General features: G+C 42.4%; 1 protein-coding gene across 1 annotated transcript in view; it reads left to right on the forward strand.

Annotated features, from left to right (window-relative positions):
* The window catches only part of PCSK1 (proprotein convertase subtilisin/kexin type 1), a 96,566-nt gene that overhangs the window by 60,641 nt on the left and 17,435 nt on the right, over nt 1-18,490 (forward strand). The window contains exons 7-9 of the mRNA XM_044275990.1: nt 689-861; nt 15,716-15,928; nt 16,990-17,090. Of these exons, the coding sequence (XP_044131925.1) occupies nt 689-861; nt 15,716-15,928; nt 16,990-17,090 (487 nt within the window). The remainder of the gene's footprint in view (nt 1-688; nt 862-15,715; nt 15,929-16,989; nt 17,091-18,490) is intronic.

Genomic DNA, 18,490 nt, shown 5'->3' on the forward strand with positions numbered 1-18,490 from the left:
TGTTAGTCAAGCTGGAACATGGCTCCATAGACCATACAGGGAAATTTCCCGGTGGGCCGATGCCAAGTGGGCCGCCTGTGGAATTATTGGGGATGTATTTTGTGCTGCTGGCGGCAGTATTTTTTAATGGACTGTGGCATTTGACTCTGTTTGGGTGGTACTGTATAATGTGCCACAATATGGTATTGCTGGTCTCGCCTACTTGTGTTGGCCCTACCTTCCATCAATTTGGACCCATGGCTCTATGTATTCTAATTTTTTAAATGTTTAAAACATAATTTGTAATTAGACATTTTGCTGATTATGCCGACAAACTGGAGAAAAGGGATGAAGAATGTGTTGGCCAGGGCTCTATTACAGAAAAATCTTGTCCATGAACTAGATTGTCTTATGCAGATACATGACCCTTCATAACACAGTTCATTAATGATTCATTTTATTCAAGAGGAGCATTTCGTGCTCCATCTGCACATAGCACTAAAAAGTAGTAAATATTAATCAGAAGTCTGGAAGCATGTCTAAAGAACACTGAAAGTGACTTGAGCTTACCTTTATAGATCATGGGTAATTGAAAGAAACATGGGGAATTATATTCCCCATGTTCGTTCCAATATATTTCATATATTAAATAAGGATTTTCTTCCTGTATTTTCTGTATATAGTGTAAAAATGATTTTCTTTATTTCAGGGATTCGGATGTTAGATGGTGTTGTGACTGATGCCATTGAAGCAAGTTCTATTGGGTTTAATCCTCAGTATGTGGACATTTACAGTGCCAGCTGGGGGCCAAATGATGATGGGAAAACTGTTGAAGGCCCTGGGAGATTGGCACAAAAAGCCTTTGAATATGGCATCAAGCAGGTAAGATATTGCATAAATCATGTGTAATGACCCTGACTATAAAAAAGAAATGTATATTTGTTCATTTCTGTTTTAAGGTTTTGTTAAACATATACAGTAATTAATATCTGAGCTCACTGAAGTGCTGTGATTTCTTCACTACAGTAAATGACAGAGCTTTACTGGCTTCCATACATGTCTTGTACTATAGCTCAGCCCCATTCACACGTTGACAGCCTATTCTCAAGATTGCTATACACATCAACCAATTTTGGTCAGACCGGCATACCATTTATGTGTATTGTAATTGCATTTCAGTGGTTTCATTCTCTCTTCGTTCAGGACACGTGTTCATGTGTTTGCTGTGGTTGAGACAACAGATCTGTAATGTTTATAGCCACTGTAAGCAGGGGCGTAGCTATAGGGGGTGCAGAGGTAGCAGTCGCCACCGGGCACAGGAGCCTGAGGGGGCCCAAAGTCCCTTGTATACCAGATAAGAAGTGAATGGTAGTCAAGTTACACCTCTGGCTGGACGGAAGGGGTTAGGTCAAGAATTTGGCACGGGGAGGGGGGGTGCTGTTTCAATTTTTTTCCTCAGGCAGCAAAAAGGCCATGTGCTTCCCTGCCCCTGGACACAAAGCACTGAGGGAAGATGGGCCCAAGCTGAACTCTTGCACCAGGGCCCATGAGCCTTTAGCTGCGTCCCTGAGTTCGTAACAATATCCAATCCATGTTATATCCAGGAAAATTACTTTAACGACAAGTCTCTCAACATTTTGGGAGGAAAGGCTAGTTCTCTTAGGGGTAACTATGCCCCCGGCACACTGAACACCCGCTCTGAAGCTAAACTACTTGCCGGGTAGGAAAGTATGCCCATGGCAAACTTGGCCAGTTGTGGCCACACTTCAAGGTTGCATGCCCAGTAATCCAGCTGATCTTGGATCATAGGTGGCAGGGTGCAGTCCAAATATGCCTCCACTTGCTGATTGAGGTACTGCTAGATGTCCCACTGCTGCGTGGTTTCTTCAGAAGGCAGCAGAAAATAAAAGGTCATCATAGACTCCAGACTTAAAGGGCTTCTACCACCAGCTTTTGACCTATTTAGCTGCTGACACTACCACATCGCAAGTGTCAGTCAGTACCTAACCGTGTTCTTTTATCAACTTTGTCTGCTGCTGTTAACCTTAAAAAGTACTTTATTGATATGCAAATGAGCCTCTAGGTGCTATGTGGGCGTCTTTTCAGCACCTAGAGGCTCCTTCCACTAACCATTTCTGCCGCCCATCGCATCCCTCCGGCCAGCCCCACTCCTGTTGATTGACGTGAAACTTCTAAGTATTTTGTACCAATTCCCGCGCCTGCGCCGTGCGCTTCTGTATTCGGCGCAGGCACAGTGAGTGAATGCCGGCTTCCTGGTGCCGGCTTCCTCACTGTAACATAGTCGGCGCAGGCGCAGTGAGGAAGCCGGCACCAGGAGCGCGGCATTCACTCACTGCGCCTGTGCCGAATACAGAAGCGCACGGCGCGGGAATTGGTACAAAATACTTAGAAGTTTCACGTCAATCAATAGGAGTGGGGCTGGCCGGAGGGACGCGATGGGCGGCAGAAATGGTTCGTGGAAGGAGCCTCTAGGTAATGAAAAGACGCCCACATAGCACCTAGAGGCTCATTTGCATATCAATAAAAGTACTTTTTAAGGTTAAGAGCAGCAGACAAAGTTGATAAAAGAACACGGTTAGGTACTGACTGACACTTGCGATGTGCTAGTGTCAGCAGCTAAATAGGTCAAAATCTGGTGGTAGAAGCCCTTTAACTTGCTACTTATGGAGCTGGTGCTGCTCCTGCCCCCCCCCCCCCCCCCATCCCTACCAGTCATGGCAGTGGAGTGTGAGTGCAGAGGGTCTCCCCGGTCAGACCTTCCTGAAGATGGAAGATGACGCTCGTAGGCAGCAACGAACTGACTACACAGCATGTCTCTATAGTAGTTCATTTTTGCATCCCTCTCAAAAGGTCTAAAAAATGCATCCATTTTGTGACCTGTAGCAAGGGTCTAACAATGTGAATAACCAGTAGTCATCCTCTGTCGAATCCTGACAATGTGTCTGTCACTACGCAAACATGACAGCATGAATCTGGCCATTTGTTCAAGGAACTCAGAGGGCTTCTCCATCTCAACTGCATACTGCCACAGTCTGTCGGATTCATCTGCGTTATCATCCTCCAGCGCCTCATGCTCATCCTGTCCCTTGGGCAGACCTCGGTGTGTATAAAATTCTGTGGCATTTATTTCCACTGTTCTGCTTCGCGTTATTGACTGTTGTATAACACTAGTCAGACAGCTTAACAATAATTCAGAAGTCAAGAAACGTGAGACATCAGATCTGTTTGTATTCTCTTTTCTGAATAACTTTGTAAAACTACAATATAAACATAAACAAAACATATGTATCAGTACATTACACATAATACAGTAGGCTCACTTCATCAGTGAGAGTACTCACAGACAATTCCACCATTAGTCCAGGAATAAATCAAGAGCTCCTCTGCATGCAGCCTGCAAGATCCAGGAGCACTGATGAAATGGAGGAAATACAGTTCCAGGTTAAAGGTTACTGCCTCTGACAATACACTTCCTGTAAAGTTCTGGCGAAGTAGAAACTAACTTTGACCACTAGATGGCAGCAACGTCAAACATAACATTTAAATATAACCTTTACAACACATTGCATACATTATAATGCAAAATAGGCGGAACACTCCCTGTCTGGCATAATTATTATGTCACTACCTAAATAACTACTGCTATGCAGAAAAAACATATAAACAGGAAATGGAATCCTAGCTAATCTGAAACCAAAACTATGACGTCAGTTATAGGTCTAAGATACATTTTGGAAGTCCCATTCTTTGCAATCTTGACCTCTACCTTCCTAACATTGCCATCCCTGCTTGGTAGAGCATTGACAATAAGTCCTACAGGCCACTCGTTCCTGCTCTCTTGGCTGTCCTTCAACAGAACAACATCACCCACTTTTACATTTGGGCGATCCTCAGTCCATTTCCTACGGCGTTGCAGATTCGACAGATACTCACTCTTCCATCTTTTCCAAAAGGTGTCTGCCAAGCATTGTACTTGCTTCCATTGTTTAGCATGAACTTGTGTTGTACTTATGGTTGCGGATGGAGCAGACAAAGAGTTCACCTTTTGAGTCAACAACATTGCTGGGGTAAGGACCATAGGTGTATCTGGGTCTGAGGACACAGGAACTATAGGCCTGGCATTCATAATAGCTGTAACCTCTGCCATAAAGGTGCTTAAAGTCTCATGGGTCAAGTGAGCAGTTTTAGTTTGTAGCAACATAGCGTCCAAGATTCGCCTGGCAATACCTATAAGTCTCTCCCAGACACCACCCATGTGTGAAGAGTGTGGAGGATTAAAGACCCATGTACATCCTCTGTCTTGGAGAAAGTCTTGCAATTGTGATTCGCTGGCACAAATGTTAAGTTCCTTGCAGGCTCCTACAAAGTTTGTTCCTCTGTCGGAACGGAGCAGTTTTGCTGGGCCACGAATTGAGAAGAATCTCCTCAAAGCATTAATAAAGCTTGATGTTGACATGGTTTCAAGTAGCTCTATGTGTACAGCTCTGGTGGACAAACAAGTGAAAAGGACTGCCCATCGTTTACTGTCTGCGCTGCCTCCCCTAGTGCGGCGGGTTAAGACAGACCACGGACCAAATACATCTAAGCCCACATTGGTGAAAGGTGGTTGAGCAATTACTCTGTCCTCTGGTAGCTCTGCCATCTTTTGACTTTGTAACCTTCCTCGCAGCTTGCGGCAGATGACACATTTGTGTATAACAGCTGATACCAAGCGTTTGCCACCAAGAATCCAGAAACCTGCGGTTCTAATTGCACCCTCTGTGATGTGCCGCCCTTGGTGAACTACTCGTTCATGATAGTACCTAACAAGCAGTGTTGCAATGTGGTGATTATAAGGTATAATGACAGGCTGTTTCTCTTCCTCTGAAAGTTCTGCAAGAGACAAACGTCCACCTACTCTCAACAACCCATTTTTGTCTAAAAAGGGGCTAAGCTTCCTAAGACGGCTTTGTTTCGGGAATGTCTTTTGTTTTTTGATGCAGTCAATTTCCTTCTGGAAATGTTTGTTTTGAACAGAAGAGATTATAACAGACTTTGCCTGAGCAAGTTCTTCTAGATTGACTTGTTCATGGAAACTTTCCCACCTTCTGACCTGATTGCTGCTGGTTTCCCTCTGGAAGGTTTTAGCGACATGGATGAGTCTGGCTAGGGTCTTAACTAATATCTTCCAGCAAGAAAATCTATCAAAGCAATGTGAGTGAAGTGTGGCTTCAGAAGCTCTGGTGCTGAAGCTTGTAATCTCAAATCTGATTTCAGGGTCAGCTTCAGGCCCTATGAGTGGAAAAGCATTAGCAGTGTCTATATCCTCACAGTGTGGTTGGTACAGAAAGGTTGGGCCTGAGAACCAAATAGAGTTCTGAAGGCATGCTGCTTGAGTAGGCCTAGTGGCATAATCTGCAGGGTTTTGATCTTCTATAGAGAGGGCCTGTTTATCATCATCTTTAGTTCTCTGAAATACTGTTATCCCTAGATTGTCTGTCTCAATGTTGGAGTTGACTTCTTCTTTACCATATAGTGTAGAAAAGTCACAGTGTTGTGTTGACCTGCCAAAGCTTTCCTTGACAATGAAGTTGTTGTGACAGGGACTGAGAAGGGATGTGCGTCCATTTGTTAACACAGACGTCTTCAAAGTGCTAACGTTGTCAGGCTGGTGCACTGTCCCCAGGCAAACTTCTCCTACAATGACCCATCCCAGGTCCAGTCTCTGTGCATAGGGGGCATTATAAGGTCCATTGATTTGCTGGCGCACCTTGTGTACCTGAAGGATATCTCTTCCAAGAAGTAGAAGGATAGGAACATCTGGCTCAACAGCTGGGATTAGGTGAGCAATTGAGCGGAGGTGGGGGTGGTGATGAGCTACTTCTGGAGATGGAATCTCAGTTTTGTCATCAGGTATCATGCCACACTCTATTAGGGTAGGAAGTGGGAACTGCACTTTCTTATTGAAGGATTCAATGGTAAAGTCAGTAGCTCTTCTCCCTGTGGTTTCAATTGTCCCTGCACATGTCCTTAGAGTGTATGGAACTGCACTTGCCTTAAGGTTAAAGATATCAAAGAAATCTGACTTTGCAAGGGATCTGTTACTCTGTTCATCTAGCGCTGCATACATTTTCACCGCCCTTTCTCTCTTGCCAGTGGGATACACAGTCACTAGACAGATTTTAGAGCATGATCGTGCGCTCTTGCCTTGTCCACATACTTCGGTGCAATTGGACATTACAGAGGAGAGTGAGGTCTCTTGTTGCTCCCTGCCCTGATCTTTCCTGGGTTCTACAGTCTCTAGTGGGGCAGGAGCAGGGCCGGGGTGCAAAGCTGCTATATGTCTCTCACTGCCACATTCTGTACATTCTACTGGTATTTTGCAGTCTTTGGCAATGTGATAAGTAGATCCGCAGCACTTGAAACAGATGCCGTTTTGTTTAAGGAAGGACATCCGCTCTGCGATGGGTTTGCTTCTAAAGCCTTTGCATTTCTTTAGTGGATGTGGTTTTTTGTGTATTGGACAATGTCTCTCAGGGTTTTCTATGGTGTGTACCTTGTGGGTGCTTTGGTAGTCTGTGACTTCTGAAGGTACAGCTGTTTTGTGTGTGGATACATAGGTCCTACCGTGAGGTCTGTGAGGTCTCTCTGGTCTGTGTGATTGATTGCCGCTGGTGGTGAAGGCGAAACTGGGATCACTTCGGATTTTCGCTTGCTGTCGGACAAACCTAGAAAACACAGAGAAAGGGGGAAAAGAGACTCCATAATCTTCTTTGAATTTACCTCCCACAGACATCCACTTGTCTTGCAGATTTGAAGGTAGCTTCTCTACTATGGGATTAGTGCCTCTAGCTGTATCTAGATACGAAAGTCCTTGCAAGTAGCCATCCTCTTTGGCATATTCTATCTCTAGTAGAAGATCACTTAGTTCTTGTAGCCGCACGTTGTCTCTGTAGCCCACCTTGGGAAAGACTTCAAGTTTATTCAACAGTGCTCCTTCTATTACCTCTGGGGATCCATACGTTTCTTCTAGTCTTCTCCAGGTCATGTTGAGTCCTGCTGCAGGGTTAAACAGGTTTGCTCTTCTCATCCTCTTAGCATGCTCTGCTGACTCGGTGCCAAGCCATTTTATCATTAAATTAAGCATTTCTGCTGGTGATAAGTTCAGACCTTCAGTGGCATTCAGAAAGGAAGATTTCCATGCCCAATAGTTTTCAGGACAGTCATCAAATTGGAGAAAGCCTGAGCTAACCATTTCTTTGCGGATGAGATATTTGGTGACATCCGCTGCACATTGTTGTTCGCGCATGTAATCTGTAGGTTGAGGTGATGGGAACACTTGTTTTTTGTTCTTAGGGGTTTCTGGTGCTTCCTTCTTGGTTTGCTGGCAGTCGCTGACCTCATGAGGTTGATTGGGCCTGCTCAGGGGGTATGTTGATCTCGGCCTGAATTCCTTTGCTTCAGGTTTAAGAGACTGTTCCTTTGTATGCGCATCAGTAAGGTTCTGGAGGTACTCATTTGTACGATCTGCAGAGAATAGAGGTTTTTCTGGAACCTCTGAGTCTTTATATGATCTTTCACTTCCTAACCGACTTGTTCCCATGTAGGCAGCGGCCTCTGCTTCAGCAGCAGCAGCTGCAGTCTGTCGCTGCAGGATGAGCAATTTTGATTCTAAAACCGCTTCTTCTTGTGCTATTGCAGCTTCCCTAGCTGCTGTCTCTTGTGCTACAGCAGCTTTCTTTGCTGCTAACTCCTGCATCATCATGGCTTCTTTTTCTGCGTACTGTAGCTGGACGCGGGCAGCTTCTGCCTTGGCACGAGCTCTAACTGCTGAGGAACTTGCTGAGGACATCTTGCTAGCCCGTGAAGTTCTGGACACATGCGACTTTGCATCGTCTTGCTGGGCACTGGGAATGTTCTCCCTGCCTTGCTGTGTCTGCGGTAGCGTGGCATCAGCCTGGTACTTTGTTCCTGATCTTAGACTCATGCTGCAGTAATGGCGTCTCAGTTTATTCCAGACCGCCACGTGGGTTGTCTTTTTACTGTTCTGCTTCGCGTTATTGACTGTTGTATAACACTAGTCAGACAGCTTAACAATAATTCAGAAGTCAAGAAACGTGAGACATCAGATCTGTTTGTATTCTCTTTTCTGAATAACTTTGTAAAACTACAATATAAACATAAACAAAACATATGTATCAGTACATTACACATAATACAGTAGCCTCACTTCATCAGTGAGAGTACTCACAGACAATTCCACCATTAGTCCAGGAATAAATCAAGAGCTCCTCTGCATGCAGCCTGCAAGATCCAGGAGCACTGATGAAATGGAGGAAATACAGTTCCAGGTTAAAGGTTACTGCCTCTGACAATACACTTCCTGTAAAGTTCTGGCGAAGTAGAAACTAACTTTGACCACTAGATGGCAGCAACGTCAAACATAACATTTAAATATAACCTTTACAACACATTGCATACATTATAATGCAAAATAGGCGGAACATCCACCTTCTCATCCTCCTCTTCTGCCAGTTCATCCTCCTCAGGGCACAAGCATAGAAACATAGAATGTGTCGGCAGATAAGAACCATTTGGCCCATCTAGTCTGCCCAATATACTAAATACTATGACTAGACCCTGGCCCTATCTTATATGAAGGATGGCCTTATGCCTATCCCATGCATGCTTAAACTCCTCCACTGTATTTGCAGCTACCACTTCTGCAGGAAGGCTATTCCATGCATCCACTAGCAAATGTGCTACAACCTAGAGACTAAGGTTGTAGACAGGTAGGCTTGATGTAAGTTTACATTTGCTTTGTCCACATAAAAGAAATACTTATGTAGATGACTGACCAAAACTGCAGTCTTTCTTAAAGAAATCAGAAAATATACACAAAAAAATGGAAAATTGGAAATCTGTCACAGAAAAATCTTGTCTCATTGGGGGTCTTCTCCAAGAAATGGTCTATTGGAGAGGTTTCAGTGTATACCACACCAGTGAATAAGAAGTCAGTAAATGAAGTCCACTCACTATTTCAGCACTAAAAATTCAACTTTGATCTAAAATCTCTAGGTCTTGTATTGTACAGATGAGTGAAAACAAAAAAAGGAAAAAAATGATCTTTTGGAGCACTGAACACTAAAACTGTAATTTTTTTTGCACGTAAATCATTAAAAACAATAAAAACGGACGAGCAGAGGGTGAAGCGTTTCAGAGGCAATCCTCCTCTTCCCTCAGTGAATATTGACATCATTTATAACAATGCCCGGGAAGTGAAAAGTAAGTGCAAAGGTATAAACCGTATATAGTGTTGAAAAAATAACAATAAAAAATATATGCATACTGGCAATAGTCACATTTAGTTTTCTTTAAATCACACTTATGACACATAGTACCTTATATATGTGTATACATATATATATATATATATATATATATATAAAATATACATATATATATAATTTTTTTAAAACTAAATATGGTTCGTACTATGACCTTTAAACCTACTTTTCATTTCTGGGGCATTGCCATAAATGGACAATCAAAATGATGTCGTTGGCCTGAGGAAGGAGGTCTACTGCCTCCGAAATGCATCACCCTCTGCTTGCCCGTTTTTATTACTTAAATTGTTTTTAATGATTTTTACGTGCAATAAATTACAGTTTTTAGTGTCCAGCTCCTCAGAAGACTATGTTTTCGTTTTTTTATTTATTTTTTCACTCATCTATATCAGGTTCTAGCACAGATATCCCGCTTGGTTGGGAGCAGTGTTCACTCCATTTGGCTGTATGCACCTCTCTGAGTTGTGCCTGAATTAGAATAACTAGTTCTGGTAAGAGCAATGTTCGTTCGTTTTGTTGTCCACAGGAGCAGAGTTCATTTGCAAGAGCATTTTGGTCCCATTGAATACAATGAACTGCACACGACAGGCCCATAGAGTCCGCTGTGTGGATATACATACAGAGATCTGAGCTCAGGAGCTAAGTGTTCACTTAGTCATGGGTAAAATACTCATTATGCTCTTATGTAAGTTGCATATTGCATTTGGTTGGAAAACAGGAAATAAGGAAAATTGGATATTTCAGTGGACTGTGTCTGGTAATTAGAGATGGCCTTGCGGTTCGCCAGGCGGTCGTTTCGCGTTGAAGTTTGCTTGTTTGCTGTTCAACGAACGGGCGAACATATGGCGATATTCACGCCCGCCATATTCTTTAGGTGGTACAGGACAGCCAATTGTGACATTTCAGCACATGGACACACACCCTACCTTATAAATAAACCTGATCTGGGCGCCATTTTACATTCAGTCTTTTGCCAGTGTAGGGAGAGGTTGCTGTGTGGCAGGGACAGACTGTTAGGGACACCAAACGCTAGCTAATAGGGACACAAAAGTCCTTTTAAGGACTGGTATAGGTGTGCTATCGATAGGTGTGACACACTGAGGGGTGTAATATACTTATAATATACTTTCTAACATAGAAAGTATATTATAGTGCATTTGTATTGTGCAGCAGTTGTGTGCGGTTCTGTTGCGATACTGCTAGCTGATTAACCAGTTGCCCCCCCAAAAAAAACAGATTGAAGCAGGGGTGTTATATACCAATAATATACGTTCTATATAGTGCATTTAGGTAGTGCAGCATTTGTCTGCGGTTTTGCTGCATTACTGCATCTACACAGAGTGACAAACACTATTGGAACCAATAATTTCTACTGGTGTGATTTACCAGTTGCCCCCCAAAAAAACTGATTGAGGCAGGGGTGTGATATACCTTCTTCCACAAATACTGCTCTTCTATAGGGACTTTTGTCATAGGGTCATTTTGAAAATGACAGGCAGAGGAAGAGGCAGGCCATTCTGCAGGGGTGGTAGGGGTCGGGCACGTGCACCAGGCCGCAGCCTAAGTCGGAAGTTGCAGAAGGTCATTGCGATTACGTCAAAGGACGCACCAGATTTGGTTGAGTGGCTTACTCAGCCTTCCGCTTCTGCACCCTCCTCATCCTCTCTATCTGCACCCTCTTCACTCTCTGCTGTGTCCACCCCAAAGACACCACCACCACTATATCCCCTCCGCTCGAGTCAGAGGAATTATTTTCCCATACATCACAAGACCTTACAGATGCGCAGCCATTCTTGGCATCGGATCAGGACGAGGAGGTAGCAACGGTTGCCACCCAGCATTCTGACGACAGTAACCAGATCAGCGTGTTGCTGCCTACTTCGAGATCTCTGATGTCAGTGAAGGTGACAAATCCAAAGTTCTTTGCTGTCAGGTGAATGCCTATTGGCTAATTTTTGTACTGGCCTACAGTTACATATTTATCCTAAGTAAAATAAAAATAAATATTTCAGTCACGTAGCTTTTTCTAAAAGTGTACTTGTGCTACAGGTCCCTGAAGTGAAGTGGGTATGTTCACACAAGATTCTAATGCGATATGTTGGGACCGCGCTGCTTCGTTGGTGCAAATAGCACTATCCTCCAAATGCAGTAAACCCAGTATTCCGACACAAAATACTGATACTCCCAACTTAGATCTCCATCCAGCGTCTGCAGAGCATCAAAATCGCACAATAGTGAAGTACCTTCAGTGATAGCATATCTTAAAACACAATATTTTAAAAATATTGTGTTTTAAGATATGCTATCAATTTTATTCTGTTTGTGAGTATAATTAAACCCTTATTTATTCAATTGCACTGAAGGTACTTCACTATTATGTGATTTTGATGCTCTGCAGACGCTGGATGGAGATCTAAGTTGGGAGTATCAGTATTTTGTGTCGGAATACTGGGTTTACTGCATTTGGAGGATAGTGCTATTTGCACCAACTGAAGCAGCGCGGTCCCAAACTAACGCATTGGTACATATTTATCCTGTGACTGCCTAATGTAGCTCCAGCCACAGAATCCAAAGTTCTTTGCTGTAAGGTGGGGGCCTGTACTGGCCGACAGTTAAATTCTTTATCTCTAGCCACATAATCACACCCCTGTCTCACTCCTCTGCCTCTCATTATGATAGCGTATGAACCACATTCACCATAAGGACTTTCTAATGTCACAGGGTCATGTGACTGTGCCCCCCACCCTGTACTGTGCCCCTTACCCCGTACTGTGCCCCCCTATGCCCTGCATTAGGCCCTCTTACCACACCCTCTGCAGTGCCCCTAGTCATTCTCTGCACTGTGCCCTCTTATACCCTTTTATCCGGTCAAGGTATGGCGGTGTTATCCGGTCACTGTACAGAGGTGTTATCCGGTCAATGTATGGCGGTGTTATCCAATAACTGGATGGCCATAACTGTATCTCTTTCCCTGCCCACGCTAATGACCTTTGCGCCACAATCTGTGTCAGAAATACACCTGACATAGACGTATTTCTATATAATAAATGACCACCTAATTGTATTATTATTTGGGGGTAGGGCTAATATCTTTATATTATATAGATTCTAGTGCATTATACTGTGCCCTGGATTTCCCAGTAGAAAATTATCCTTGATAAACACATTCCTCATCCCTGACCACCAGGACCAGGTAGCGCTCTGTCAGTACATGGTGGCCTCCCCTCTCCGCCACGCTGCTCCGCTGTGTACTAGTGCTTATTCTGATACTAGGGCTGGGTTCACATCCTATTTTTGCTATCCATTTAATGCATACCAAAAATATATGCGTTAACAGAGGCCTCAGACTGATGCCGTACAGTGGCGTCCGTTCACCATACAGTTGCATTTTTTTTAATAGACTCTGCAGGATACAAAAACGTGGAGTGCTGCACATTTGTATACATCAAATTAATAGGAAATAAAAAATTTCTAGGCTCCAGCAGGGCACATTTTTGAGAGTTTCCCTTTAAGGCGCATAAAAATGGCCCTGATTAAAATACATATTTTTTGTGGGAATTTTTGCCAATGACCCCCCTCTGTTATGTCACTGTCCATGTTATGGGACTATTTGTGCACTTCTAGTAAGTATTTGCTGGCTGCAAATATGAGCTGAAGGTTTTTCAGGTTCGCCTGCCATTAAAGTGAATGGGGCCCGTCCCAAACTTGCAGTTCGCGAACATTATATCGTGTTCGCGCGATCACGTTTGCGAAAAGTCCCGGCCGATGTTCGTCCATCACTACTGGTAATGCCATTTAAGAACATCACTGAAATTCAAGAGACAAGGGTGGTGTAGAAGAAAAATTGCCTGTAAAAGACACAATATATGGCGCTCAGAAAGAAAATGATGACATAGAGAAGTGAAGAGGATGAGGACAGGATGCTACAAAGACCTTCTACTAAACCAGTTAGAAGAAAATAGTGGAGAGCAGAATAGGCCTCTGAAGTGAGAACACGTATAAAGCACTCGGGCAGCTGCGTCATGTTGTTTATTGTACTTCAGTCAGTAACAGCTGGGATTACAAGGTCAGAGCAAGGTTTGCCGTTACCCATTGCAAGCTTTATGTACAAGTTTTTTTGGATTATATATCACAGATTGAGGAATATTTAAAAGGGGTGTCCCACAAAATATATTCTACATTTTTAAAGCAGCACCTAACTGTTAACTTTTGTAATTGTATGTAATTTAACATTTAGTTTAGCCACTTAGCTATTCAATAAAATCTATCTGTACAGAGACACCTGCTGTTTGTTCTTTTACTTATTTATCTGTCCACCTCTCTGAAGTGGACGCACATGCTCAATTCCGTTCTTCAACTGCCCCCAGTTGTGACAGTTACGGGGAGAGAGCTTCAGTAGAAAGGACATTTTCGTTGGGCTGCAAGCTTGAAATAAATCTAGAAGCAATGAATGGGGAGATCTCTGGATCTGTCACGTACGGGAGGAGTGTGTGCCGCCCTGAGCTCCACCCTCACCTCTGTTCCTGCCTACTTGCACGGTCCGTCCTAGTCGATGGTGTACAACTTGACGGCGGTCCATAATCTGAGTACGTGCAGGGTCTTAAAGGTAAGAATACAATAAAGGAGAAAACAGCAAACAAAGTGACAGCAGGCACTGAGGGGTTAATCAAAGGTTAATCAAATATCAAAGTAAATATGAGCCGAGGTCAGGAGCCAGGAGGAACAACAATTCAAAAGGGAAAAGCAAGATCAAGTCAAACTCAAGCCGTGATATAAACTATTTAGTATCTACTCTACTCATGATGGCCCAGTAGTAAGTCAGTTACTGTGGATTTATATAAAACAGTTTTTGCAAAAAATTTTTTTTATAATATTGGTTCCTAAAAATATTTAAAGGCATTCCTCTAGAGTGAAAACCCATGGTCAGGGAACCAGGCAGTGTGAAAAGTAAAAGAAAAAAAAATCACCTGTCACAAGCATTTCCATCTCCACGGACAGGTAAATCTTCTTTTTTTTTTTTTTATGTTGCATTTGCACAATGCCTGCCCCCCGATCATGGGTGCGCGGTCTCGGAGAACTCCTTTAACGTGGTTAAGATGATTCTCTATTGTATCAGAATATTTAATATTGTTCTCATGCTAGCCAATTACCTGCCGGGAATTTTTTCTTCCACTGTGGATTTTTCCACTGCAAATGATGTCCAATGTGGACCCACTCTAAAACTAAACCAGACAGTAGAATATATGCCCATATTTATCACAGTGCCTCATGCTGTTTGATAGATTTGGACTCTATCCTGTTGATCAGGTTTAACCTTTTTTCTCTTATGTCCCCTCTTGGTTAGGCCTCATGCACACGACCATTCTGTTTTTTTGTGGTCTGCAAACCGCGGATCCGCAAAAAATGGAAGCCGTCCGTGTGCCTTGCACAATTTGTGGAACGGGCGGCCCATTGTACAAATGCCTATTCATTGTAAAAATGCCTATTCTTGTCTGCAAAACGGGGCTTCAGAACGGAGTACTGTCCACATCTTTTGCGGCCCTGTTGAAGTGAATGGGTCAGCATCCGAGCCGCAGAAACTGGGGCTTGGATGCGGACCCTAAAAACGGTCATGTGCATGAGGGCTTAGATTGATTTGGACCAATATGCTGTGTCTAAATTGTGCCAAAATATGATGCACTTTAAAGGGGTTGTGTCACTTCAGCAAATAACATTTATTATGTAGAGGAAGTTAGTACAGGGGACTTCCTAATGTATTGTGATTGTCCATATTGCTTCCTTTGCTGGCTTGATTCATTTTTCCATCACATTATACACCTTGTTTCCATAGTTACGACCACCCTGCAATCCAGCAGTGGTGGCTATCCTTGAACACTATAGAAAAAAGCACCGGCCTATGTGCATTCTCACAGTCTCAGCCACCAGATAGGCCGGCACTTTTTTTTATAGAGACAAGCATGGCCACTGCTGCTGGATTGCAGGGTGGTCGTAACCATGGAAACGAGCACCCTCCTTTTTCTATACAGTTTTCAAAGCTGTCTATTTAAGCACAAAAAGTCTTTTGGCAAAAACTGAGACAGCATTCTGGCACATGTAGCTTGGTATGTCTCCCCAGTATTATTATTGTACATTGTATCCAGTGATGGGTTCAGCACCACATGAGTAATACATTATGGAAGATCTTGACTGCATGACCTAAAGCCTCATGAGAATATATGTTTGTTTTGGAATTCGAAAATGTAACAAACTACAAGAAAATAACTTCACAAGTACAAAAGTGCATTAGAGCGCAATGTATTATGCATGAGACCGTGTTATTCAGATGTAGGACACGATACATAATTTACAAAAATCAGGGTATAATGACATTGTACTGTTTGTGTTGAAAGGGCCGAAATGGAAAAGGTTCCATCTATGTCTGGGCTTCTGGTAATGGTGGTCGTCTAGGGGATAACTGTGACTGTGACGGATACACAGACAGCATCTACACCATCTCTATCAGCAGCGCCTCCCAACAAGGGCGGTCACCCTGGTATGCAGAGAAATGCTCCTCGACCATAGCTACTGCGTACAGCAGTGGAGACTACAAAGATCAGAGAATTGTAAGTCAAGAAAAATTATAAGTAAACATATCAAATAAATAGAAACAAATATTTGCTTCTCTTTGTCAATAATGAATTGTTTATTTGCTAATGAGAGATATAAGTTATTAAAGATTATTTTAAAAAAGGACAGCTTTTTCCGTTCCTGTTCATGTTCAATATCTGGTATTGTACTTGGAGTGAATAGGGCTGAGCTGCAATACCAGACATAGCAGATGGACAAGAATAGGAAAAAACAGATCCTATTTTTCTAATCAAACATAAACCACTTAGTCTTTAATTTATTCAGGGTGGTTCTGTGTAAAGTCAGTTAATTTGGATTTATATAGAACAGTTTTTGCTCAGAAATGACTGACAATATTGGTTCATAAAGATATTTCATATGGCTAAAATACTTCTCTATTGCATCCAATAATTTAGCTTAAATTATTCCTAATCCAATATTTATTTCACTGTATGAGAGCATTTAGGGGGTCATTTACTATCAGATATATGACATTTGTTTTCTGATGTATATATGTCACAGGTTGCGGCACAAAGGGTTATTTTTGCCGCAATCTGTGACTTTTTCCTACTCACGCCAGGTCTAAAAAAGGGGGCATGGCGTGGTGAGGACGCGGATGGGCTAGCAGGCTTGTTTAATTTAAAATTTTCTATGCCTGTTTTAGGCCGGCGCCTATGCATAACTTTGGCGGATTCACCGCCAGCGCAAGGGGTTATTAAGACCAGCGTCTAAAACGCTGGTCTTAATAAATGACCCCTTTAGCCTTGTTCCCAACTGGAGATGAGAAAATCACTCATAAACTAATAACGTCTATCTCAAATTCCCCAAAAATTCTGATTCCAGCCAAATTCCAATCTTTTGTGATTTGCAATTTGATTTTGTGATTGGGCTAATCATTCAAAATGGCAGCCACCAATTTACAGGTCAGAAGACAGAGAAGAAGGCATCTGCCACCATTTGTGGACCATGTTTTAATTTAAAAATAAAATATGACATCAGATGAGATCTCACCCGTAAATACTTCTGTTACTATATTGCCTTTTTTTGGTTAAACTAGATAAGTGCAGATCTACATAATGATTGCACTGAAACACACACTGGGACCTCAGCATCCGCTCCATTGGCTGCTGGAATCTTTGCTTTGGCCTTGGAACAAAAGTAAGAACTAAAAATATCATATTGCCTATTATAACAAAAACTGTAGGGGGAAATTATCAAGCCCTGCACACCAGAATTCTATCATAAAAAGTCACAAAATAAGGCTTCGTAAATTCTTGGCTTTGTTTGCGGTAAAATTGCAAAAAAACTGGAGCAGCATTGCGAAACAAAAGTGGGGTTAATGGTGCATCAAATTTAACAAATAATGTGCAGGGTTTGATAAGTTTGGCAGAAAGTACATAAGTGCATTTTACTCTACCCCATAGAGTCTAGAATAGAAAATGACAAATTACATAATCATGGGATAAATTAGAATATCATTAAAAAGTTAATTTATTTCAGGAATTCAATTTAAAAAAGTGAAACTTATACTGTATATTCTATAGAATCATTACACACAGAGTGATCTATTTCAAGCATTACATTTCTTTTAATATTGATGATTAAAGCTTACAGCTAATGAAAACTCAATAGTCAGTATTTCAGAAAATTAGAATATTATATAAGAGCAATTCAAAAAAATTTGAAATGTTGGGCTACTGAAAAGTATTTATAGTATATGCACTAAATACTTGGTCTGGCTCCTTTTGCATGAATTACTGCATCAATGCGGCGTGGCATGGAGACGATCAGCCGCCTGTGGCACTGCTGAGGTGTTATAGAAGCTCAGGTTGCTTTGATAACATCCTACAGCTTGTCTGCATTATTGGGTCTGGGGTCTCTCATTTTCCTCTTGAAAATATCCTATAGATTCTTTATGGGGTTTAGGTTAGGCCAGTTTGCTGGCCAATCAGCTACAGTGATACTGTAATTATTAAACCAGGTATTGGTACTTTTGTCAGTGTGGGCAGGTGCCAAGTCCTACTGGAAAATTAAATCTGCATCTCCATAAATCTTGTCAGCAGAGGGAAGCAAGAAGTGCTTTAAAAATTCCTGGTAGACTGCACTGACTTTGGCCCTGATATAACCCAGTGTACCAAAACCAGCGGATGACATGGGTCCCCAAGCCATCACTGACTGTGGAAACTTCCCACTGGACTCAAGCAACTTGAATTGTGTTCCTCTCCACTCTTCCTCCAGACTCTGGGACCTTGATTTCGAAATGAAATGCAAAATCTACTTTCATCTGAAAAAAAGACTTTGAACCACTGAGATACAGTCCTTTTCTCCTTAGCTCACATAACACACTTCTCACGTTGTCTCTGGGTCATTACTGCAACAAGGAATGCAATAGTTGGGGATTTATTCAAAATTGAAGGCATACTGAACCAGCATGGCTACCACAGCATCTTGCAGCGGCATGCTATTCCTTCCGGTTTGCGTTTAGTTGGACCATCATTTATTTTTCAACAGGACAATGACCCCAAACACACCTCCAGGCTGTGTAAGGGCTATTTGAC

This window comes from Bufo gargarizans, chromosome 1 (assembly GCF_014858855.1).
Source record: "Bufo gargarizans isolate SCDJY-AF-19 chromosome 1, ASM1485885v1, whole genome shotgun sequence".
Lineage (NCBI taxonomy): Eukaryota > Metazoa > Chordata > Amphibia > Anura > Bufonidae > Bufo > Bufo gargarizans.